General features: G+C 38.9%; 2 protein-coding genes across 22 annotated transcripts in view; one reads left to right on the top strand and one right to left on the bottom strand.

Annotated features, from left to right (window-relative positions):
- Positions 1-636: 636 nt before the first annotated feature.
- On the bottom strand, positions 637-26455 carry BCLAF1 (BCL2 associated transcription factor 1). 21 transcript variants are annotated; one of them, XM_005230147.3, is made up of 14 exons: positions 26317-26450; positions 20205-20343; positions 19137-19210; positions 16975-17098; positions 15176-16081; positions 13033-13704; positions 12750-12919; positions 9957-10062; positions 8936-9020; positions 8044-8219; positions 6715-6895; positions 3013-3159; positions 1159-1368; positions 637-1011 (listed from the first exon to the last, which is right to left on the bottom strand). In XM_005230147.3, the coding sequence occupies exons 4-14, from the start codon at positions 17076-17078 to the stop codon at positions 1006-1008; spliced, it is 2763 nt and encodes a 920-aa protein (XP_005230204.1). In that variant the 5' UTR covers positions 17079-17098; positions 19137-19210; positions 20205-20343; positions 26317-26450; the 3' UTR covers positions 637-1005. The 21 variants fall into 21 exon arrangements, 18 of the variants coding, with proteins under 18 accessions (XP_005230204.1, XP_055666369.1, XP_055666363.1 ...); XM_055810394.1 differs by lacking the exon at positions 26317-26450 and adding an exon at positions 25831-25974 and having other exon boundaries at positions 16975-17095; XM_055810388.1 differs by lacking the exon at positions 26317-26450 and adding an exon at positions 25831-25974.
- Positions 26366-26585, top strand: part of LOC101911196 (uncharacterized) — a 34124-nt gene continuing 33904 nt past the window's right edge. The window contains exon 1 of the mRNA XM_055810407.1: positions 26366-26443. The gene's annotated coding sequence lies outside the window, so the exon portion shown is untranslated. The remainder of the gene's footprint in view (positions 26444-26585) is intronic.

Consider the following 26585-nt stretch of genomic DNA (forward strand, 5'->3'; position numbering starts at 1 on the left):
GCTAGTGACACTGAAAATGCCACTCGTACTCTGTAATTCACAGACAGTACTTTTCTCACAGGGAGTTTAACATCTATGTTTATAAAACCTTAAAACTTGTACTAAGTTACCCTTGACAAGAGAAGCATCTTTTAATGACAAAGCACATTACTAGGTACCCATAATACATGACTGATCTGCTCTAGACACAAGCTAAGGAATTAAGCCAGTTGTATTAGTGCAGACCTACCTATAGAGAGGGAGCAGGGTGGTGGTCGTGGGGCGGGGCAGGGACTCCAGTTTTCTGGTATGTTTAAAAGTTTCTAGCAGCAGTGACTTGGAAATAGGTTTCTAAAACTGACATTCCAAAAGGGAAATAACACACTTGGAACTCACTTTAGTATTTATATACATATGTATTTCTCAGGCTACTAAAGAGTGACAATTTACTCTCAAAGGTAAAAATTCTTGCTGCACTCTAGCAGGGTGGAATAAGAATCCAGGTTTATCACTGACACGCTATGTAAATGTGATTCTCGTGGACTAACGTATAATCATTTTGCACAACTGTTTGTGATTGGATGACTACCATTAAATACACTTATAAAAAGGCAACACTAAAGTAGTAATCAGTTTATAAAAAATGCTGCTCCAAGATTTCAGGTGTGCAGAGCTGTAAGTTTACTTCAGAATAAAACACAGACATAGGGGAGGATCAAAACTTTTAGAGGTGTACTTGACCATATATTTGGACAAAGCAGAATTACACTGCATGTAACAAACAGTAAAATTTCTTAAAAGTTGTTACAAATATTTTACTTTCTACCTGTACGATCATTAACATAGTTTACTATATCAAGATTTTTTTCCTAAAGGCTTAAAACAAAAACAATCCCTCTAAACTACTTTCCAACAGTAAAATTTAAGTAAAATGCTTACATTCATTTGACAACAAAAAAACATATTAAAAATGTTGTGTGGGTGGTGCAAGAGCTGCTCTTTCACAGCTGCAACTTTCTTCCAGGGTTATTCCTGTGGAAAGAAAGAAAACAGTCTTGTTGTAAACTGTTAATAACCAAATTCTGAAACTTTTTAAAGCGATCCCCACTCCACCAGCACACAATTATCTGAGATACTGCAAAATAAACCATCTAATCTGCAATTCACTAAGCTGTTTACCTTCTCCTCTTTGCGTCTGTCCTTTTCTTCATTATTCTCAATTGTTTCTTCTTCATCTTCCACAATCCCATCCCCTTGATACTTGTCATGTGTCCACTTTGGACTGCTACCTGACTTTTTGAAGTTAAAACGCCCTCTGCCACGCTGGAAAGTACCACGGCCTCTTCCTCTTTTGGCCCAATAATCCACACCATCATCTCTGTCATCATGCTACAATAATACCAGACAAAGAATAAGGTTAAAACACTTCTGAAACGTACCCCCTTAAACGTTAGTACTTTTTCTATGTATAGTACAATTTGATTAAAAAAAACCTAAGAACTTTTTAACAGTTCAGATTATGATTTATAGAATACATTATAAAGGATATCCTTACAATTCATGATGCTATAACTAAAACCAACAATAAAACTGCTTTAAGAGCCCTTATTAGCTGTGGGTCTACTCAAATGTCTGAATGTAATAAAACAGTTCTGTCATGCATCTTCAGTAAGAACAAAGAATTACTCCCTAGTTTTGAGGGGGAAAAAAGAAATCTGATTTTCAAGGAAGAAGCTCTAGGAATGTGCTAGGATTTTTATTCAGTTTTCAGATACCCTGCTTCACCTGCATGACATAGGGAAAATGAAGTTCAAACTGTTTAAATCTCACATTAACAAATAACAGTTGAGTTTCTCTGGTTAATAAGCTTAAAGTTTGCTTTCTTACTACCAAATATAGCCTTACATAGTTCGCTAAGTCTTCTGACAATGACTCCACGCACTGCATGAACACTACAGACAATGATTTAATATAAAAAAGGTTTATATTTAGAAGAGTGAGGTACACTTGCTTCAACATCTGGGTTTTTTACTTGTGATTTGGAAAGAAATTTGAACTATTAAACACATACCACATCTATATAAAGCAGTTTAGTAGTAATTATGTAGGAACAGTTAAAGGGTGGCTTGTTTTTTTTTTTAACTAAAAAACGTTTTTAGAGACCAGATAAAAGTTTAATAGCTACAGTTATTTGTTTTAGCTATCATAAAATTTCTTCATTAATGGATTATCACCTCTCTTTCTACATTTATAGATTCAGAAAAGTTTATGTGTGTGTGGAGGGACTGAGAACTCCTTGTACAAACATTCAAATTGTGATTGCCTTACTTCTTGGATTATCTGTTAAGATATTTGTGACAAGCTATGATGCTGTAGCAGAAGGTCTAATTTTCGCTACTTAACATTTTTCAACAGTGAAACAATATCCTTAGAAGTTTGCACTGTTAAGGAAATAAAATGGAACAGAGGCTACACATTCTGTATGCTGCACTATTTACTGGGTGGTTGTATCAACAGCCCTCCTTTCATAATCCAGATGTGAAAAAGACATCAGAACTAAGGTGATTTTCTTATGACTATCACAGTACTCAACTACTGCTAACAAACTAAGGACTGCTAATAACAGTCAGCCTACAAACATCCACAAATACTGTCAGCTTTTCCTGATCTTCCACTTCTGCAGACCTCCAGACAAATCTAAGAAAAAGCTCAAATGCCATACAGACATCAATCCAGGAAAACACAGCACAAGTCTTTCTGGTTTAAAATTTGGTTTTAACAATTTTAGTATGAATCTGCCTTCTTCCCCACTCACTGATGAAGATTTTGGAGATGAAATCTGTGTCGGGCCTCAGTTATTGCCAGCCTGCTGCAGAAAGACACAAGGGAAGCAGAACCAGGCACTACAGCAGCCCTGATACTCGCATGGTTACATAACTGAAGTCCCTGTCCATACATGCATGCTACTTCTACACTTGTAGAAAGTTTGAAAAAACAAAAGCATGCATAAGATATCGAGTTCTCCACACCCACCAAGAAGTATTTCTTGCTTTTTGGGGTATATTCAGGATCCCATTCCTCTTCCTTCGGTCTCTTCTGAAAAGTAGTATTTGAGTTGCTGGGACCAGTATTTGTTCCAGCAAAGACTCCTCTGGCTCTTCCTCTGCCCCTAATTCGAAACTGATTAACCAAGATGTCATTTAATCCATTTACATAAAACCACAGAGTTCAAGTTCTCTATTACTGAAAATGCTCTTTCTGTGCTTAATTACAGTATCTGCAAGTGTAAAACCATTTTCAAATTCACGTATTACCTTAAGTAATATGTTCAAGCATTCACTTTGAAATAATGATTCTATTAAGTTTAATTGAAACACATTTGAGTTCTCTGCATAAATTCACCCACAATCACCAAAAAGAAACTTCCTTTGACTGCTGGTAAACCAGTGTGTTGCAACAAAAGGTCAGAAGAAACTTCTGAAGCTGTTCACAGACAAAAAACCAAACAGAAAAAACTAGACTGAAAGAGGGAGAAAACTGTCGGGAGAGGGAAAAAAAAAGGTCATGTATGAAGTCAGTCATATCAGTTATGAGAAAGTGATTCTAGAATACATACAAACAATGCAGTTTCTAAATACGTACATCTACTATGTGTTAAACATTTTGAAATGAGATTCAGAAATGTACTTTAGGCCACATTACATTTCCAATGGATAAATTCTTTACTCAGAAAAAATCAAGAATATATACTGTACAGAGTAGCTATGCTTGAAGTGAAAATTAACATCTTAAATATTTTTTATAATGAATTAACAGGATTTTAAAATGTTAGGCTAAGAAGTCTCACAGCAATAAGGAAAATGCTTAACTCAGAATACACTAGAAGTAGCATCTACAGATCCCTCAGCATGTAAATTCTTAGCTTGTGGATAACATCAAACAAGAGTTTATATCCACCATTCAAGGGGAGTAGGGAAAGGCTAGGATGGGAAAACAGACTGCTAAAACCTGCAGTTACTACAGAACACTATTTCCATGAACAGCCTAGTTAAGACACAGAACTGGGTCTTCAGAATAACTACAAAAACATGGCTGAAAATCAGTTTGTTGAAAATAAGCACCATAAACATACACAAAAAAAAATTAGTTAACTAACTTGAAAGAGCATTATTATGCACACTTAGTTCCACAAAGCTCCAACACTTCTAATGCAGAAATTATGCTGGACAGCTTTAGAACTACTCTGAAATCAAAGAGACTGAAAAACAATCCATAAAAGGCTCCTAAGACCTATCCAATAAACTGTAGGCAAATAAAAAAAGAACTGCTTGGAGAGTGACTTGGTAAATGATAGACTATCGCCTAAAAAAAACCTGTACAAGAGAGGAAATGCTACATGCTTTATTTCCAATAGCTTTGAACCTTTACAAAATTAGGGCACACAAGCAGTATCACTGTGCAGGAGAAGAGAGGATGTAAAGACAAAATATGATAGGATTAAAAAAAAAAAAAAAAGGGGGCGGGGGGGGTGGGGGAGGTCAGCACCTCCTGGTACTAGGTCCTATGATCAGATCCCCTTTAAGAAAAACATCTAGAGCTTTCCTCAACACTGTATTAACACTCCACTCCCCCAAGTCATCTTTCAGGCAATGAAATACAGGCAGCAAAATCCACTACGGCATTATCTTTCTGGGCTTGCTTACTGCAAAGACCATCACAAAAAGGACAAAATATATTTTTCTCTTTCTATAGAGACTTTTAAACAGAACTGTTACACATAATTCTTCAGGAGCTGGATATTAATGTCAGTATCATTGAAAGATTCTACTTATCCTTATTTCTGTGTTCCTACTTCAAAACTATTCATGACATTTATGTACAAGAAGCCCAGAATAAACATCGTCTGTCGGCAAGTTTAGTGAAAAAAATCACTGCTGATTTAGTATGAGATTGACAGCTTAGCTTGAAGTCTCCTCTATGCAGCAAGCTATGCTCTCCCAGTGTATCCAGGCTTCCTGCTTCAGGGAGAATTCACAATAAAAACGTTTTATTTACTCCAAAAACAAAGCAGTATTTACTGGAATAGAGCCACTATTAGACTGAATTACTGAGGCATTCCCACACTAGCCAGCCTGTATATTTCAACAGTATCCAAGTTTGTATCCCTAAAGACAAGACTCAAGTCCACAGGTTGGCCTATTTAGGTTCTTCTGTTCAGACACAGCTTGTTAGTAAACCTGTGTGTGACCACGTATGTCGTTAGGGAACGTGAACCAGTTATTATTTTATTATCCATAGTCAGAACTGGCAGTTACCAGCAGTTAAATTAGTAGAAGTTGATGTGAACTGGAAATTTAATAGACTTCAATTTCATGTAAAATATAATCCCTTTCATGATACATACAATCTGGTTTTCTAAGGCAGTAAAGGCTTCCACCAATTATGAGTTTTCTTCAACTGATTCTTTTTGAGGAGAGGGGAGTTAAGTGCTACTTTTGTCTACCTCAGTGCCACTACGTTATACAGCTAGAAATTCTACCAATATTGTTATATTTGACGCCTACACCATCTGAGCATCTATACATTTATGCCACATAGATGTTCCTTAGTATATTTGTATTAAAAAAGATATCAAGAAAGGAAATTATGCCTTTTTTGTGCTAGGAATTTTGAACTTTGAATTTTCTTTTAAGTAGCTACAGTTTTTTAGATGGAAGAGTCAAACCTTAACTCAAGTGTTGCATACCTCACAGGCATTTCAGATACTCGTCTGCAGTTCAGAATTTTACACTACTAGAAACTATTACGTGTACATTCATACCAATGTCTTTTAGCATTACTTAGTCTTAAGCTACACCAAGGGATTATTGTGAAAGTATGACATTACTCCTACCCATTAAGTCAGTCAGAGTTTTTTCCCCACCCACCCAAATACAGAATTGGGGCTTTTCTTGTAGTTTTTTTTTTTATTTGGGGGGGTGGGGGGTATGTTTTGGGGGTTTTTAAGTGTTCCATATCTTCTTAAGGCCTCTTTTATTGATTGCTAGCTTTTTCTTAATGCTTCTACATTTCCCAATTGAAGTATCAGTAATTACATTAACATGGAATTTTTAACTTTTAAGATTTTTCTGAAGACTACAGTGGTCAATGTATTACTTTCCAAATCACAATGCGAAAACACATTCCAGAGCTAAATTAATGAGCTTTCATGCTCACTGTGGCTAGTCCAGGCCAAAGAAAGACTGAAAAACAAGTATACCATCTCCTCTCCTCAATACAGCTGTTTAAAGGTTGATGTGTATTTTTTATTACATGCCATTCTCCATTTAACAAGTTGCAGGCATCACACACAAAGGAGGGCCAAACCAAACTGAAAGTGACAAGGAAAAACAGAAGCTTCAGGGAGTTCAGTAGTAACAGATGACAAGATTTATTCTTTAGAGAAAAGTAAATTTGCAGATCTTGTTAGGAAACAATGTAATTACAACACAGCAAGGAATAAGCAAGAAATAATTTTTCCCACCTTTACGTTAGGGTCTCCAATAGCATCCTAATGTCTATTTACACACCAATTAACTGCTATTGGGCAGTGCTGGGAAAAAAACAACTTCTCAGGTTTGGTACATCCCATAAAAGAACTCAAGAATCACTGCAACACATCCTCGTTTTATCTGTTATACTATTACTATTGGTTCAGTGTTCATAATTTGGGGGAAGAATCAGAGAGCAACTTACAAAGGTGCCTCTTGGCCTGTTGACCCCTGCAAAACCAGAGTATTCTTTCTGTTCATGGTGGGTTTTGAACTCTTCATCTCTTTCTTTCTTGCAATCCTTTTCTTCTCGAGAACTGGATGAAGAAGAAGATGGAGAGGAAGATGGGGAGGACCGAGCACGGTCTTGATCTCTTTTTTGTTTGCTGAAAAATAAAAAGATAACACTGTGTGCTGTTTTAAGAGTAATAGATAACCTGTAGCATGCTATACTAAAACAGATCTCTTTACATTTTATGAAAAGCTATCCCCCTTCCGGTTATAAAGTCACATATATGTTAAATATTTCAGATGTTAAGGAGTATAGTTCCACTTTCCAGCCTCCTCTTACACATTTAAATGTACTAAATGTATATTATTGCTAGTGAGTTGGAAAGCAGCAGTCTGCAAACTGCAAATACAGCGTTTCTATGGTTTTATGCTATGAAGAGATTCTGTTACTTTTAAGATCCACCTTTCTTCTGAGGCGGAAAAACAGAAGTTGAAGGGAAGAAAACCCTCAAGACAAAGTTTTACAGTAACTTTACATAGTTCAGTTTGCACACTGTTGAGAAGATATGGCGTGGGCTTCCCTATGTAGATGGCCATACGGAATTAGCCAGTGGAAGATAATGTGGATACCAAAGTCAAAAAGTAAATGGGAAACAGGAAGCATAAGTGAAAATTCATTGTATATCCAGTACAAAGCAGGGAAAACATATTCCTACAGCAAGACTTTCAGTAACCCCATAGTGGTACTAATTTGACCCACTTTACAAGATTTTAATGTTCTATTCAAAGGAAGGTCATACCTGAAGTAACTCTTACCACTGCTACACAGTATCCACTGAGATATGCTAACATTTTTTTCTTAACAACAGCCCACTGGCTTTAGACAAAAATAAAAATTCCCCTTCTCACCCATGTTAAAACCTAAGTATCAGTAAGATTCTCATACTCTGGGTGTTATGAGTTGAAAAAGTGCGGAATCAAGCATAACGAACCAAAGTTCTTACACAAACTGTTTATAGAAATGTACTGCATTGAAGTCCAACCTCCTGATGTAGCCTGGATAATAGGACAGATTAATTTGTCATTTTTTTTTTCAGTGTTAGCTTGCTATTCCAAAGTTTTTGTCCTCATCCACCATAAGCCGTGTAAAAGACAGATAATACATATTTGCTGTAAAACAAATAATTTTAATTGTTTAAATTTAAATGTTCCATTATACATTGAAAATTGAAAGCAATTAAGCTTACAATTACAAAAGGCTAATTAGAAGCTAAAAACCTAAATAGGGACTTCAAATATTTACCTGTCATCTTTGTAAGATTTGTAATCCTTGTAATCTTTTGGAGTTTTCTCCTGCTTCCTTGACCCACTGGATTCCCTGGAACCCTTTGAGTCTCCTCGTTCTTTACTTCGCTCTTTCCTACGTCGGTCAATGTCATGACGAAGATCAGCAGAATCGCACCTTAATTTTTTATCTCCCTGTAAACAAATTTATATTTTGGAACAAAAATTTTGAAATAAAACATCCAGAAGAGAATCTGAATGAAAAGGCAAGCTGTACATCAATTTTCAAAAAAGCGAGATAGAATTTACCTATTTTTCAACAAACTCTTCAGCACACAAATTGACTTTAACTGAACACTCTTTACATGCAATTGCTAGATCTAAAAAAAGAACAGCTAAGAATTTCAGTTTCAAACAAGCATTCACATCAAGCCAATAAGATACCTATTCTTTCATGCAGACAGACCATCATACATGGTTTGGGAGGATGTTTAAGCATTCATTTCTTCTGGTGAATTGTTTTTAACAGAGCACAAGCACCTTTGCAATTCAACCATACTACTATTCACTGACACCTCAGTACTTCCCCTTCCCCCACACCCCTTTGTCCATGGGCAGCTTAGTGCCACAAAATCGGGCAAGAAATGCCCAAAAAGAAAGGAAGGGTGGGAGAAGACTTGACCTTATATGCCACATTACCAATATAGCAAAATCATGCTACATAAACTGGCTTCTTGGTAACACACTTCAGTCAAAGGAAAAAAAAAAATGTTCTAAATGCAAGTACTCCAGATACAATAAATACAAATTATTTTTGTATTTTTATACACAAAACGGTGAAGTTATGATTTAAAGGGTAACACAATAAATTAAGTTTAGAAATACAGATAGAACAGTTACATAGAACCTACTTTTTGACTTTCTTCTTTAAAGACTCTCTCTTCACCTGCTAAACGGGTATGCTTCCTCAGGGTACTTGGAGAGATGTCAATCCTCCTAAATGTAAAATAAAAGCAGTGTCTTGCCATATGTGTATGTGACTGTTAATGGCCTCAGACACTTCTTTTCAACATAAAACTGAGAAACATATAAAAATTTTGCATTAGAACAAGCTTTTTGCATATAAAGCCCCACCATCAGAATACAGAAGCTAACTAAAAATTAATAACTTTGGTTCTGTTCCGTGTGAAATATGCTAAAAACCAAACACAGATCAAATGCAAAAAAAAAAAAAAAAAAATCAAACTGCCTAAGTATAACTTTGAAGATACTTTTTGTATCTTATGTGTTATTTCAAAAAAACATTATGTATAGCCAGTTGAAACACACACTCCTCCCTGGAAATCATCAACACTATGACAGTTTGCTGTAAAGTCAAAAATACTTAACAGTTAAGAAAACATATGAAACCGGGTACTGACTATGGAGGTAATACATCCTCACATGCAACGCAAATATAGTACACTGCATCATAAAACCATAACACATGATCAGAAACTACATCTGCATGCCTACCTTCTTACCTTTCAGGCTCTCAGATTTTTCAAAAAAGTGCTGTAAATTAACACACACAAAACCTACAGTATGAGATGGAACATTTCACACTGAAGCATAAAGATGCATGTACAGGGCTTCTTTTCATCTTCAAGACATATGCCCCTCAATATTTGAGCACTGCATGTGAGAAAAGTAAATATATCCTAAGTGAGATACAGAGGTAGAGAAGACATCTGCTACAAAACCACAGATGAAGCCAGACCAGGCTCAGACCAGTTCTCTTTTATAGAAGGGGGTTTTGTGATATTTTGTATTTATACAGAAACTGACAAATTACTCCATACAGATTAGAAAAAAATATTTTGGGTTCTCAAAAGAAGTATTAGCAGGCATTATTTGAAACACAAAGCATCTACATATGCAGTTAACATATACCTATGTATTTCTGGGCTCTTTTGCCGGGTGCAGTGTTCTTCAGTAGCTTTTTGATATGCAGTGAACCTCTCATTTAGGGTCATTCCAGCTGACTTGAAGTATTGCTCTGTTGGTTACAATAGAAAAAACACTGTTTCATTAGTTTAATTCAACTGACAGGAATTTTGCTCCTGACAGAAAGGCAAGTAGCAGGCAAAAAACACAGTATTTTCAATAAATCTATGTGAACAAGCAAATGTGGCATTTTCTCTATTTTTACACATTCTGTAACCCAAACAAAGTAACAGTGCACAGCATCACTGCAGGTCTACTTATAACTATGCCACAACTGCATTACATCCAATTCAAGCATCATTTACTGATGGGACTTGCTCATTTTCAATGACATTTTCGTCTAATGAAAGAGAAAGGAGCAATTTCTTAACAGTTATATACTTTGCACGTAAGAGAAAATGAAGTTACTTTGAGTCATGAATACTTGCAATAAGTACATTTTACTATTCATCTCATCTTTAACTTACAGTAAGAGTTAACTCAGTGAAAACACTTAAGTAATGTATGCTTCAATAACTACATGAATGACCTAACAAGTAATTTCTTAAAGGAATACAGTTTCTTGCTTTGAAGCTGTGATGATAAACAATCCAAGACAATTAACACACCTATATGTAAATAAATTCATTTAAGCATCTGGCATCTTGGCAAACTTGACAACTTTTCTGACAAATTTTCTCTTTCCTTCAGAGACAGTTAAATTAGCAACAGCAAAACTCAGTTTTTAAACCAGCTCAACAAATGTGTTTAAATGTAATATAGAAATACATAAAGTCATGAGCTATGAAATGTTACATATGAAGCAAGCTATCTGCTTAACAGGTCAACATACATCTGTATCAACTTACCGCCCGGCATCCAGTATTTGTCTCATAACCAACCATTAAAACTTGAAACGGCCACTACAAGGGTAGTGCCTCAATCATAATTCCATCAAACACAGGAATTTGAGCTAGCAACTCTGTTTTTATGCCATTTTTGCCAGGAAGACAGAAGGTTCAACTTTGCCTGTTTGGCATCTGTATCTTTCAACAGCTATTTTACTTTTGTAACATGGATTTTGCCATTTCAAAACACATTCCAGGACCTAGTTACAATGAAAAAGAAAACATCACTGGGCATTTTCAGCTCTACATTAATAAAGAGCTGTTCAGACTGGTCGCATCACACCAATAACGAACATAACTTCAATTTGTCAAGAGTTACTAAAATCTGATCACAGACCACAGTAAATTTGACACTTAAGAGAGGTTCTGCTTTGAAAAACAATCATAACTGTACATATTCTAATAACTTGACCAGATAGGCTGTTAAGCTGTTACATTTACCAAATATTTGTTTAACATACAAAAGTTTACAGAAAAACAGTCTATTTGTGATCAACATGTGAGAGTTTCAGGAATACTATTTCACCTGCAGCCTACATATACCATACAAGCAAACCCTTACAGAAGCTCTCACTGGATTGAGCTTTAAATCTCTACATATCAATAAAATAGGTATTTTCAAAACACAGCATTATACTCTGAACAGGTGTCCCAATAGAATTTTTTTAAAACCTGCTATATTATCATGTTGATTACCACTGTTGCCTATTACTTTCTTCTTTTTAAGTAATTAAAAATGCAGGAAATCATTCAGCCTTAGTAATCTGAATTTTGCCAACCAAGTAAGACTTTTAACAGAACCTTAACATATACTTCGAGCCCACAAATCTTTGCAATTTTAGAAGCTAAAGCATCTCAAAAAACAATGCTTACAGATTCTTGCTTTTTAGGATGATATGACAAAATTATTTTCACTAGCAAATTTTTCCACATTCAGTACATTAAACACAAGAGAACAAGACAACAGCCCAGTGAAATCAAGTAAATGCTATGGGGAAAAAAAAAAAAAAAAAAAAAAAAAAAAAAAATCACTCTCCAGATATCCTCACTGGATTTTAAGGAATTATCTATTTTTCCATCAGAAAGCTTTTAATAGGATATGTGACCTAAATGAAATACATCTACCTTGATAGTCTGGGTTTGTGTTTTGTTGCTTTTTTGGGGGTTTTGGGTGTTTGCAGTAAGCACAGCCACTGTTGTTAAATCAGAAAATAGTGTACAATACATTTAACGGCTGTTTATTTAGCCACTGCCAAGTTCCTATAAGCGAGATTCCTGGCTCCAGCACTGCAGTACTGTCAAATAGCAATAACATCAAATATCACAGCGTATTTTACTATCATTTAAAGCACAATTTTTCTTAAATCTTATTATTTTGACATTAAAAAAAACTTTCTTCATAAGGACCTGAAACAAGCTCTAGGATGTTCCAAAAGGAATGCCATTGTATTTACATGTGCAAACGGCATGTCAGCCCACACTGCACCACTTAATATAAAATTGTATGTTAGAGCCATTAAAATAAAACTAAATAAGAAAAGAATGACCAATGTAGTATTTTGTGTCAATCCCACACCAATGTTTAAACCACACTGCAAAATTTCAAACTTTATATACTACTTGGGCTCAAAAATTTATCCAGAAACATAGTGTAACTGCTACCATGCTCTACACTGCTTGCGGTTTTCTTATACTGCCTGCTGCTGCTATTATTTTTACGTGTACCTCAAAAGGAAGTAAGTCTGACTAAATCAACATTAAAAGAGGGCTGAAATCTTTCTGTACTAAGACAGCAAACAGGCTTAAATGAAATTGTCAGATGTATATTTGGTACGATAAACTGAATACATACCTTTGACGTGGTGAACCAACGACACAATGTGCTGAATAAATGACTCTGACGTGCTTTTGCTGGCCTGTGGCAACTTAATGTGGTCAAAGATGGATCGGAACTCTTGCTCCTTCTTGACGGAATGGACAAGTGTGCTAGCAAGCAGCCTGTCTTTAGTCAAGGAAGCAGGTCTAAAATACATCAACAACAGAAAGAGACACACAAAAAGAAACCACTAGTTTAAATAAAAATGAATGACACTGCAGGCAGGTGGAGAACGACACTGTAAAGCTGAATAATTTACCTATTGGAATCGTCAAGAGGTACCGGTGCCATTTTGAGTTTAACTTCAGGACGATGGGAGTCACTGGCTATCATTTTGATCCTAAGTGGGCTCTCCTCTCTGAAGGTGGATTTTTCTCTCGCATCCAGATTCTTGTGTAGAGGGGGACTGTAATCAAAGAGTTCTTTGAGCTTTTCAGACTTTACCTGCTCAGGTGACTGAGTTTCTTTCTTCATCATTATTCTCTCAGAACTCTTGTCTTCTTCCTTGTGCTTATCTTTTGTTGCACTAGGCCTTTCCACTACATAGCCAGTCTCTTTAAGCTTATAACTTTTCTCATCTCTAAATCCATCGCTCTCTCTATTGCCCTTGATTGATATTTTAGATTTGTATTTGGTTCCTTCCTCCTCAGCATTCCGGTGAGATGCAGTAGGAAAATTTTTACCCTGATCTGCCAGGACAGACTTTCTGAACTGTCTGTAATCCTCTGTCTCCTCTGTGTCCTCCCCTTCAGAGTCATTAAACTTTTCTTTCCCAGTCTCTTTATCAACGAAAAAATCTAAGGTTTCCTGTTCCTCCCATTCCCTTTCTCCCTCTGTCCTCCCTTTTTCTGATCCTCTCTCCTTCTGGGCCTCCTTTTCCCTGGTATTACCCCTATCAAGCAGGTATACTCTAGACTCTTCATCTGTGTACCTGTGGATAGCAAAGAAGAGACTGGTAACTCTGGATTGCATTCATTCCAGTTCACTTGCATTCCTCTTTTGTGTCAATCCCACACCAAGAAGAAATACATTCCTCTGAGCAATTCAACTTTAGCATGCAATGCTTCGCACACCATAACACCGTTCCCACTGTCATTTATGTACTACTGGAGGCATCTGAAGAATATGCCTTTCTGTAGAACACCTAGAAATCCTCTGCTTGAGTTTATAAAAAAGCTAGTGATTTGTTTGTTCTTTCTTAGTAAGTACTCAGTTTCACATTCTCTTACACCAGTCATTTTTTTTCCATCAAATTCACATTAAATCTTACAATTCAGACTGTAATTCATTTTTGTGCTTTTTTTTTTAGTGAAAAATTTAAAGGGGTACCATAAAAAAAGTTAATTCTTTTCAAGATCCTGCACATTTCTAAGATAACTCCAAAATCAGACACAGGCTTAATGCATTCACTATATTGTGTACAAGCAGGGAACCTTTAGAAGGCAGCTCTCTTAAACACAGAAACACACCTACCAATTAATTCAGCCACTGCCTTATCTATACACTATTTTCATATAGGTCCTAATACAATGACCAACTCCAATACATCTTACCCAGGGGAAGTCACATTTTTGATCTTCTAAGCAATGTAATTTTTACATAGCAAGTCACTGACTAGAAAAATTTACAAGCTTACAATCAAGCCCTTATACCATAGTCACAGCTTTGCTCTATAACTATTTTGTAAAAAATGCACTGAAGTACAAGTCACATTAGAAAAGAACAGTCTAGTGTCAGTAAGAATTCTACAGCTTTAAAAAATTACTACTGTATCAAATATTTTAAGAGCAAATTGAAGAATGTTACGTTAATTGGAAAATATACACTGAACTTTAAATATGTCATCCCTCACATCAGTAGAATTATGTTACAAAGATACCAAGACCTACCCTCTTTCATAAGTAACGCAAATCAAAGTCAAGGCATCAAAGTTGTCATATTGCACTGCACAATTAGCAATTGATGCTGTTTATGTTAACAAAGAAATCATTGCACAATATCTGCATTTTTAGACTTCCAAAAGGTCTGCATTTCAAACTACATGAAGCATTAAAACTTCAAAATACTCAAACAGAATTCACTATCAAACAAGCAAGTCTGATGCACTATTCCAATTAAGGTTTCTCATAAGAGTAAACAGAGTATAAGAAAATACACCATAAAGGAAAAGCACAAACCAATTTTTCCTCAAGGATACATGTCCCTATCTCCACTAGTCAACAGTCAAGAACTTGAAGCATCTTAGGAGGAAAAGGCCTGTTTCAAAGCACAATTCCAACCAGACTATAATGAGTAATATTTATTCCATGTTGTATTTTCCAAGGTACAGTGATGACCTCGTTGAAACTCTGTAACAGTCAGCATTTTAAGGGACAACATTAGGCTTATAATTTAATTCTTACCTTTTCATAAACTTTCCACCTTTTGTAGTGTCCTGTTCACCACCTTCAGGATAAAATGACCGCACTCGAGCCTCCTCACGGGGAGCGCTCTGTGATGGGATTGTCTTTGCAGGGCTTCTCCTTGAAGGGATATGATGCAATGGGCTATTCTGAGAAGGACTATAACGGCTAGAACCATTTCCAAGAGAACCAGAGCCAGACCTCTCAGGACTATGCTGAATGGAATGGGAATGTTGAGGAGTGTCCTTTGCTGAGTGGGCTGTGCTAAGCAAAGGGGCATCAGAGCAAGATGAACTCTGACTAGGTGGGGTGGCAATAGAAGGACTATGGGGTGACCTTGGACTGTTATCATATGCTGAAAGGCCAGGCCAAATGTCGCCAGAAGCTGCTGATGATTTGTTAAAATCGTCAAGAGACTCTGATGGGTCATGTTCAAATGTATCTTTCTGTTCATCTTGTGATTTATTTTTCAAGGGGCTATCTTGCAAAGGAGCCCCTTCAGTTTTCTTTGCCTGCTTTTCCAGAGACGCACGTCTTTTGGAAGAGACAGGTGATTTGCTGTATGGGGATGAAGAACGAGATGAAGAGGACCTTGGGGACCTGGAAGATCTGTAAGATCGACGAGATCTGCTCCGGGACCTCTGGGAAGACACAGACCTTCGTTTTGGACTTCTGGAACGTGAACGGCCACGCCTAGGGCTTCGGGAGTGTCTTCGGTTCCAGACAGGCCTATAACCTCCACGATGGTATCTACCACCTCCTCCTTGATAATACCCTCTACCTCTTCCTCTGTAACCATAGGGACGTCTCATTCCTCTATTATTTCTGTAATCTCTGCGATAATCTCTAGAATAAACACGATCCCTGCTGCGAGATCGTGAGTATGTCCTTGACCGAGACCTAGAACTAAAATTAAAAAGCAAACATTAACATTTGACAATTGGAGAATTAAACAACAACAACAACAACAAAAAAAAGAAGTGCCTTGACACTAAATATTCAATTTCTCTAATGCAGTCAGAATGGTCAAAGCAGCAGACTAACAGTCTTAAAGTAACTTCTACAATCTATTTTTATTTATTATTTGTCTCAAAGGATTATAATAAACATGTCTATACTCCTAAAGGACTGAGAAATTACTTCAGCATCACATGATTAAGACACTACCAGCCTCAGTGGCCTGCCCTGCCATTTTATTAAGAGATTATCACCACTCTGGAGTATGGCATTCAGTTCCCCAGCCACCATGGTTCACAGCCTGGAACATGAAGTTACATGACCCCCAGTTTAATGTGCCAGCCTGCAGACAGCAGCTGATGAGGCAGTAAACATTCAACATTCAATTCTGCCACTTTTTCTATGGGAGATGGTTATGTCCACTAATAAGAAAGATGAGGAAAAGGCTGGAGGCAACACAGAAGACAAGACACAGCAATGCTTATCTGCTAAAGCCTTAAGTTACCACAGATACAAAAAGCTGCATGAGAAACGGAAAATCACAGGGGAAGAGGCTGGACAAATAAAACATCACATGAAGGGGGAGGGAGGAATCAAACAAGCCACAATCCTGAGGAACCATTAGCATTCTGAAATTATCTTGAGATACAGGAAGAGAGAAAAAACAGCTAAGTATTAAACAAAGTAACAGAAATTACATTCAAAGCACAATTTACCTACTGCCTAAAACAAAGTAAGATCCCAGGGTCACTTCTGCCATAGCATCATACAAATGTAAAGTAATTTCCAGACAGAAACTAATATACTAAATCAACTTTTCATGCACTAAGACATCAACTTACCTGTATCTCTTTTTTCTAGAATGTGATCTGGATCTTGACCTAGAGCTGGACTGAGATCTGGACTTGGATCTTGAAGAATGTGATCTTGAGTTAGATCGACCCATTTTTCCCAGTAGATACACTCCTTCCCAAAGGAAAAAGCAGTGAGGGGAGGGAAAGAAAAAACAAAAAAGGAAGCAGCTGTTTAGAGTCTATGTAAATTTCTATATGCTAAAGTAAGACTATTGGAAAGAGGTATAGCATTTCTTAAACCAAAGAACTCTGAAGACAATTGAGTACATTCATTAGTAAATCAAAAGCTCAACCACATTTTAAAGAATTTAACATAGCTACATGCAGTTTGTCTGAAAAGATGATGTATAACAGTAAAATGATTTCCACATTTAATCGCAAACTGATCCTGTAGAAGGACAGAGGACAAAACAAAAAAACACTTCTGCAAATTAAGGCAAGAAACAATGCAAGTCTGAACAATTACACATTTTAATATGTTTGAAAACTAAATTCTTGCTATCTGTGTAGTTTATAGTTTCCTTGCATTTCCAATGCAGCAGTCCTTCTCTGGGAGGACTTTACAGTCCATTACAATGCAACTTTTACATAAGCAAAGGAAAAGCCCTGAAGTATTCTGTCCAGCGGTTGTTGGTTTGAGCCAGGGGTATTTCCCTTAACCACATAATCACTCTGATCCAGTTTTCCACTGGTCAGTACGCCCATCTTGCATCCTTTTAGGTTAATTTTGCTTTTTAAACTACATGTAAAATACATGGTCAACTTAGATTTTAACAACTAGTTAAATAATATGGCTTGCAGCAGAATTCAACATTGTTCAGCTCAAATTAAGATATGAAAACTACAAGTGATTATAAGGCAATGAGTCCTAAAAGAAAATAAACTCATATTAGACTGTAATTTCTTCTTATGTACAGTCATAATAGATGTTTAGAATTAATTAGTGCTAACCATGAAAAATACACAGCTTTTCCTTTTCAGATCAGTGGCTAAAAATCCCCAAATTAATTAATTAAAACTCTGACCCGCTGCCATTCTTTTGAAATTGCCCAGCTTTAAAACAAAAAAAGGGTCACATTAGACAACCAGAATATAAACTGTGAACAAGTAATACACATTTTCAGGCCTTTGTATGCTCAATACCTATAGCCATTGTTTTTTAATAATGAAAATAAAAATGGAAAACAAACATTTAGCTTTTGTATTGCAAACAAGCATGAAAGCCTAAAATCACTGTATTGAAAAAACATGCTCAACACAACAAGCACCTTCTGTCACAAGGTATTTTATATAAAATCTTTCTTGTTACCTGGGTGATATTTCATTATATAAAGACAAATAAACAGTGTTACAGCTTACAGTTCACAAAATTTCAGAGATTTTTAGACACATAAGAGAACACAAAAGAAAAAAAAGCAGTCCACCCTTTCCCCGCCAGCTGGTCCCTTCTACCCCATATGACCTCCCCACCATAGTAGCACAAGATTTTGCATGGCCCCAAAGAGATGTAACCTCATCTGAAACTAACCCGGCAAAAAATAAATTTTAACCCAAACCAGCTTTCCATTAACTAAAAAAAAAAAAAAATATTTACCTTGGAGATGAATAGTGTGTTGAATGCTGTCTCTTACCGTCTCCTTCCATTAAAAAGCAAATTTGCATAACCTATACTCAGAAGATGGTTTCTACTTCATTGTGTTCAATTAAAACTTACAGAAAATGGCTTATAATCTCTAATGTTCGTCTATTCACAGTAAACATAAATCTAGAGCTTTTAAAATGTTGTAAGACATGAAGCATACCAATTTTCCAAGAGTGCTAAAAAAAAAAAACTGGTTTTGCTGTTACAAGTAATTTTCAGACCAAACTTCAGATGTACGAGTTTATAATACAACCCAATCTCAACTTGAAAGGAATCTGTTTGATTTTCCCTGTATCCAACAATAACATTTATGCATTTGCATTCTATGTAGGGCAAGTACATATATACTGTACAACAGTTGACCTTTACAAGACTTATGCTAATTTCAGAAGGCTTTATGTTGTCATTTCTTATTTCAAGCACAAATTTTAGGAAAACAAAGTCAATCCTCATTTTAAATGGCTGGGTTCAATCAGAACATTTAAAAATAGAATTAAGTTAATCTTACCTCAAACCGTTGGCTGGTGCCAATGAAGCAATTATTTCAAAACTCTCTATCTGTGCTTTCAGCAATACTGATCCCTATAGAACAGAAAAAGAGACTGTCAAAGACATGAACTTTTACTAAAGGGCAGGCAATACCTTTTGCTTAAACGGGTTCAAACATTATCTGTTTAGCATGAAAAAACAATGCCTAAGAAATGGCAAGTTCACTCTTTGACTCTGTGGAGCTGCATGTTAAGACTAACTAGAGCAGCTCAACAGCTAGCCACTGCCAAGGGGCATATCCTACTCCCCTTCCACATATCATCACTCTTCCTTCAGCCTTGCTTACAGGGCTGTATAATGCATTATCCTCACCTTCACAATGGCCCTGACACCCTTTGGAACCCTCACCGAGCAGACTCTTAATACCCAGAAATCAGTTTCATAAAGCTGGGTTATTGAACTGGCTTAATGCAAGGCCAAACAAGTGCCAGAGCTGGATTATGGGGGCAGTACAGCAACAGCCAGGAGGACAGGGCAAAAAAGAGACAGTGGCAAACTGTTAGACCAGTTTGAACTCTTACAGCCTTGCATTTAACTGGAGCTATCTTTATCTTTTAGGTTTCTTTTACAACATTTATACAAGCATTACCCTGTTATACTTTCTTGTTTAAAATGCATACATATATGAGTTTACCTAAACAACCAACATCTTTAACAATACGCTCCTTTGCAAGTGTACAGAAACAAAGCACAATTGTAGTAATGAAACCAATCTCAAATGTACAAACTTTTCACTGGCCTCATCTTTCAATTACCTCAAAGCCTCAAGACTATACATATATACGCCTGTAATCTGACTCAACATTAAGCAAGCTTTCCAATTCCATTCAAGCAACTCAGAATTTTGTTGTTCAATACAGATGGGATGGATCTCCCAGAAATTCTGCGTCTCAACAATTTATTCATTAAAGCCAAAGTCATAAGACATCCACTGCTCCTAAATGACACATTCATAGGTGTCTTCTTCATCTGAAAGAAGAAACGCAGCACTTGTGTTCATAAACACTGCTTTCAAAAGTCCACTTACCATTCACTAGTAGTGACCAAGATATTTCCAATTTCTACAAAATATATGCTTTAATAAGATTAAGTTTTTACTTCTCATCATCAGCAAGCATGAGTCTCTGAAGGAGCACAGTAGTGTATCGGACCATTTCAGATCTTGTCTAGACAAAAGGCGAGATGGTATTAGCTAGTAAAGATTAATTAAGGCATTCAGAAGTCTAGTACAGAAAAAGTAACACAAACTTCAGCTAAATGGTTGAAGTTCAGTCCAAGATTTTAAATCAATACTTAAATCATCTCTACTTCTGACTTAAAATGATCTAGATCCTGGGGATATAGAACAAGACAGTTTTCACCTTTAAACCTCTAGGCAGAAGACAGGATCTTAAATTACTATAGCTCAAACTCTGGCAATCAGTTCTGCACAGTTTTAAGAATATCTTCTAACAAGTGGCAAAGGTGAGAAGCAGTCGCACTTTTTTTTTTTTTTTTTTTACCAGCCATTGGATATATACCACATCTGACCCTGGCAGCTAAAATATATTTGCTATCTTATTCACCTTAAACAAAAAAAAAAAACCCAAAAAAAACCACCACACACAGGGAGAATGGATATAACATTTCAAAAGAAAATTTTTGAACAGAAAACCTTAACTAATGAATTAAAAAAAAAAAACCTCAACTACTAGCAGCTTTTGTTTCTATTTAATTGTGATCGGTGAAAGCTTGAGACACAAACATTCTTTCCAAAATAATGCTCATACTTCGGAACAAAAGTGAAAAGACTACATAGCTGTTTCTTTTTAATAAAGGCTTGTCTGTGTAATATCCTCACAATATTCAAGAATCTAAAATTCTAACCACCTCTATTAAAGCTAATTTAGAAAAGAATAGTGGCAGACACAGAAACCCGTAGGAAAATGGCTCCTTTATAACAGTACACTTCTACATGCTTCACACTTTTGCAGAAAAAGTACACATTCCTCTGAAAGCATCACAACTACAAAATACCATTTCAATATCAAATAAAATCATTCACAACCTCTTCCTGTGGACTCTTGTGCTCACTGCCAGTCTGTAGTGGCTACACCATGTCAATTAAGGGCACAAGTGGCAAAGGGCAATGAATAAGAGGTGCTAAGCATCATATGTTGCTATATAAATTAATCAATCCCTAAATAAAGACTAGCTGCCCTTCTCACTTCAGTGCATGAAGCTTATCTCTGAAGTAGTCTCAGAAGAGACCCAGAGTCTGCCAAATGTGCGTATCACGAACATGACACAAGACGTCATCACTGAGCATTTTTAAGAGGACCATGACTGCTAAGAACATGGTGTATGCCTGAAATACCAGGGCTATAATACATGTTTCTTGCAACTCAGTTTTCTTCTTCCCTTGCTTTCTATCCTGAATATGTGAAAGGAGATGCTTGGCTCTCAACTATTTCACTCTTGTGTTAAAAAAAAATCTGGATATTACAAAAAGGAAGCTGCTGTAGCTCCACAGTGCTTCAAACCCGAATAAGTTGGCACCATTAGTTTAAAGAAAAGGTCCTCTCTCTCCTGTCCTTTGTTTCCTTACATTCCTGATCTCTCCTCCCTCAGGCCAGCGCAGGTATTTCTGCAGCCACATAGTGAATTAGATCAGAAAATGTATGGACCACCTCAATTAGTTTCAATACAAGCGATTTTTCCAGTATGGTTCACGACAACAACCCCACAAACATGTGGGCCAACACAGGAAAGTTGTAATAGCAGCCAGACAGGACTGCCTCTTTTGGCAGCACTGCAATCTTAAAGCTTCCCTGAAACTAGCTTAGCAAAACCATCGGCAGCGACAAACTTGGAAGTTAGGCTTTTTAACAGTACTTGACAGCAGCTTTAAAAAAAAAAAAAAAAAAAACAAACACCACACCAAAAAAAACACAACAGAAAAAAAAAAACAGAACACCAAATCCACAAACAAAACCTCCACCTCCAAACAACCAAACCTTAACACAGAAATCTAGACTTCTTTAAAAAATGAAGTCCACTATCTGTCAGATACTGAATCACATTCTTGACCAAAGAGGGAATCAAGAAGTTTAATGGCAACAGCAGGATGTCTGAGCCTCTTAAATCAGTCTCTACCAGTAAGTGTGACCATTAAGCAAAAACAAGATACACAACAGAATCAAGCTCATCCTGCCACAAGCAATGCAACAAACAGGAAGTAAATGTCACAGTTAGCATTTGCTATGTTTAAAATAAAAATGAAGGGCAAAAAACCTGTTTCAAATTCCTTTTAAATGTTCTTTTTAAGTTTTTACTACACCACTGATATTAAAGTTTTTTCAGAATACACAGACTGCAGATGTAACATATCTGTTAAGTCATTTCAAAAGTTCTACACCATGTGGAAGTTTACGACATTTTAGGACAGTTATACCCAATTACACTAGCAAAACACTGCTTCCTCTTAGCTTAATTATTTTAGCTATCCTTTGTTCACAGTTATGTAGTAGTGTACATTTCTCTAGCCTAAGCATTACTTGAAAGCTGTCAGCAAGATTAGAGTCAAAATCTTGTTAAAGTAATTCACAAGCTGTTGCCAAAACGCATTTTCATTCAGTGATTCAGGCTTCAAAAGAAATGAGGATTATACAGTCAGGACAAAACAAAAGGACATAGACAGTCTTCAAGAAATCCCACAGATTTTGTAATATTCTCTCATAATACCCATACCAATTTAAAGAAAGTCAGTCTTGCTAAGACAGTAGTGTAAGGCATCTACCCCCCCCTGCTTTTTTTTTAAGTACCCACCAACTTAACAGCAGCACATCACAAATAAGAAAGAATGCATTTCATTAGTGACTGTAAAACCATGCTACTCAGATCATCAATTACTAAAATCCTACAAATACTAAAATGCCACAGCAAATTTGCCAAAACTATCTTGGAATGTACAAATATGATCCGGGATGCATATATTCCCTTATTTTATATTTTTGATACATAATATTATTTCATAATATCCACAAAGTTGCAAAGACAGAAGAGACCCATTTACGAATTACAGCATGAAAAGTCAACTGGAACAGTAGAACATACAAAGTCCTTTTTTCCCTAATTCATTTATTCATTGCTTTATGGAAAACAATATAAAATATTTGCAAATTACATCAAAAAACAGCATCCTACTAGTAACAGTAAAATCAGCTCTGCAAAACCACATGATCGGCAACCGCTCTATTATGTACTACTATTGGCAAACAAAAGCACGTTTCTCCTCTAATTAAAAACACAGAAATCAAAGTGACTATTTCAAAGAATTCTGTCAATAGACAAAAAGGAATTAGCATGCTTTTGGATACACATTTTGAGTAGCCATTTTTGTTATTTTTTGTTTGTGTTTTAAACACTGTTTTCATACACCCTTACACAGTCATTTCCACAAGCTCTTTGCAATAAACTATGAGCATACTGCTGCAGAAAAGGCTATCTTCCCTCCCTCATTTGTTCCAAGACTAATATTCATATAGGCGCTCGGTGAGCTGGAGTAGCGAACTGATCCAGAAGAAAAACTACTCTGGATGAAAAGACAAAGCTGACAGCCACATAACCGCCCAGATCCCATTTACCACAAGGCCGCATGGAGGCCAGTGCTGGCACAATGAACAAGACAGCAATACACTTTCAGAATACTTTCAGGAGAAACTCACAGCGATAACCGAGTAACAGTTGTAACCCAAAAGCTTACTTTCTTCAGTAGTTTCCTTCACACATCTTCACTACTTGTAAACAAACCCCAAAAGTTCTCTGACATTCCTCAAACCCCTACACCACAATCTCTCCTTGACAACCAGCCAGAATCTAATCCATCCAAATACCTGCAACCTAGCTCCAAACAACAGCTCCCTACTGACCCCTTTCTAAATTCCTACAGCCACTCCCAAGTTTTCGGCATCCCCAACGGCAACAGGCCCTTCCCTATGGCACATGCTCCCTCCTACTTCCAAGAAAGCTTCCCTCAGTCACAGCCTTCACCTGAGGAACTGTTCCACACAGCCAAGCCCACTAAAGCCTTGCTCACGCCACGGAGCCTGTGTTCAGGAGAGAGGCAGTCACGCCCCAGGTACTGATATATGTAACACCTTAAACCTCTTCCTGCCATTCGGTGCAGCCTGTCACTCAACATATCAAAAGGGACGAGTGGGAGGAAGCAATTCCTACCCTCCCTACCACAAGAAGCTGCATGCTTGGAGCATACCTCAGAGCCGGAGCCTTTACCTCTGCTTATCTCCCCACTTTTGTCTTTACCTCTGCTTATCTCCCCACTTTTGTCTTTACCTCTGCTTATCTCCCCACTTTTGTCTAAAGCAATGAGATTACTGGGGAGGAGAAAGAGGAGGAAGGAGAAGACAACAGCTAGTCAGCATTTTCCTGGAACCCCACATGCTTTAATCAATTCTTCCCACACTGACAACAACTATTCTAAGGATGGTTTTATATACTTATCATAATCAACCATTACACAAGCAGTGGCTACCTGCAGTGTCAAAAACGCCTTTGTTCTGCATGCTCCCAGGTCTTCCCATAGTAAAATTTAATTGCTGCTGCTAAGGTAAAACTTTGATCTCAGAGATAAACAAGTGACAGGTCGTACTGACTTGGTAAAGGATCACTCTAACACACAAAACAAGAATCTGATTTTCATTAAGAAAATTAAGGCAAAAAGCAGGGGGTTTAAAAGCAAATGAGAAATAAAGGGCAAGATCCCACAACGAGATTCTACACCATCATCAACACCGGGAATGTAACAGCCCCTTTCAGCAAGGGGCATAAAACCCGCTCCAGCCCCTCCCCGGACTTAGGGGCGTTTCTGCACAGGGCAGATAAGGCGCAGGAGCCAAGCGGGAGTACGCACGGCACAAGCGCCCGAACCGCAGCCATGCCCGGAGGGAAGTTCCTACAGCGAGCGCAGAGGCTCACCCGCCGCCGGGCAGCATCCCTCCGGCCCAGCGCCGCTCCCCTCCGGCCCGTCACGCCCGCCAGGATAACGGCCCGACTGCACGCTCCCATAACCAGTGCTGCACGGCCTCCTGGGGTCCGTCTCCCACAGGGAGGGTGGAAAGGCTGCAAACCCAGGCCGGCCGGGCTGGAGGCTCAACGGGGCAGGCCACCCATTCCGCTCCCCGACCCCCGCCCCGCGGCGAGCTTCCAGAAGCCGCGAAGCAGCTCAAGGCAGCTCCGCGGCCGCCTCCCGCCGCCCCGTCCCTCTACCTTCGCTCCCGGGGGCGCCGTCCAGGCTCAGGGAGGAGCGACGCCCGCCCGGCACGACTCCCGTAGGAAGCGACGCTGGCGCGCGTTAGGGCGGCGACGGCGGCCGCCCGGCCCGTCCCCGGGGGAGCGGTCGGGCCCGTCGCCCCGGGGCTGGCACGGCTGGCGCGGGGCGGGGGGGCGCGGAGGATAATGGCTGCGCAGCGCCGAGGTCACGCGGCGGGGAAGGGCGGGACGGCGCGCGGGCACCGCGCGGCCAGGAAGGGGGGAGGGGAGGCGGGCGCCGCTGCTGCCCCGCCACCCCCCCGCGGCCGGCTGGGCCGCGGCTAAGGCTCGCTAGCGTCCCGCAAAACCCTCCCGCGGCCCCTTCACCTCCACCCCTCCCTCACCTGGCGGGCGGAACTCCCGGCGGCCCCGCTCCCTTATCGCAGCTCGGCGGCCATTTCCCGTCTCGCCGGAGGAAGAGACGCGGGGCCCAAAGGGAAAAAGAAAAAACCACCATAGAGAGCGGGGGGCGGCCGCCGCCGCGGGTGCGTCACTTCCGCCCTGGGCGGGGGAAACGCTGCACCACTCGCTGGCCGAGCGCCATCTTGGTTTTGGGTAGCCGTCAGCAAGGAAGATGGCGGCCCGCGGCACTGATGGCCGATAGCGGGCCGCCCCGGCGCTCGTGTCCCCCGGCGGATGGCGTGGCCCTGCCCTACGTCCCCCAACCCTGTGTCACGGCCGGTGGGGGCGGGGGGGGTGTGTGCCCGGCCGGCTGCAGCTCTGTGCCTCCTCCCGTACCCCCGCAGCTAAAAGCTGTCCCCTTTTACCCCTTCCTTCCCCGAAGAGGGATCCGAGGAGCCGGGGCCCCCCGGCCGCCGCTGCCTGGTTACCTGTCGGGCGGGGTGCGCGTCCATCCACAGGCGTTGCTCGGAAGGGCCTGTCTGTAAAGCGGAGCCCAGCCAGAGGACCACCGTCAAGCGGCATTTGCGTCCGATGCTGCCGCGCAGCAGGAAGCAGGTCTCGTAGCCGCGGTACTTTACTGCAGCGGATTTTGCAGCAGATTTGTGCGTGTCGCCTGGTTGCGATGCAGCAGCGCAACGCTGGGGAAAAGCGTGCCCGAGGGACTGGCCCGAGGGGTGTCTGTACCACCGGGAAAGCG

The sequence above is a fragment of the Falco peregrinus genome, chromosome 7 (genome assembly GCF_023634155.1).
Source record: "Falco peregrinus isolate bFalPer1 chromosome 7, bFalPer1.pri, whole genome shotgun sequence".
In the NCBI taxonomy this organism is placed as follows: domain Eukaryota; kingdom Metazoa; phylum Chordata; class Aves; order Falconiformes; family Falconidae; genus Falco; species Falco peregrinus.

Coding starts and splice junctions, on each gene's coding strand:
- BCLAF1 (XM_055810393.1), bottom strand. CDS start 17,078: ATGGGTCGATCTAACTCAAGATCACATTCTTCAAGATCCAAGTCCAGA. Junction 10,063..12,749: donor GTTGGTTCACCACGTCAAAG/GTATGTATTCAG, acceptor TGTAACCAACAG/AGCAATACTTCAAGTCAGCT. Junction 9,021..9,956: donor AAGAGCCCAGAAATACATAG/GTATATGTTAAC, acceptor TTTTACATTTAG/GAGGATTGACATCTCTCCAA.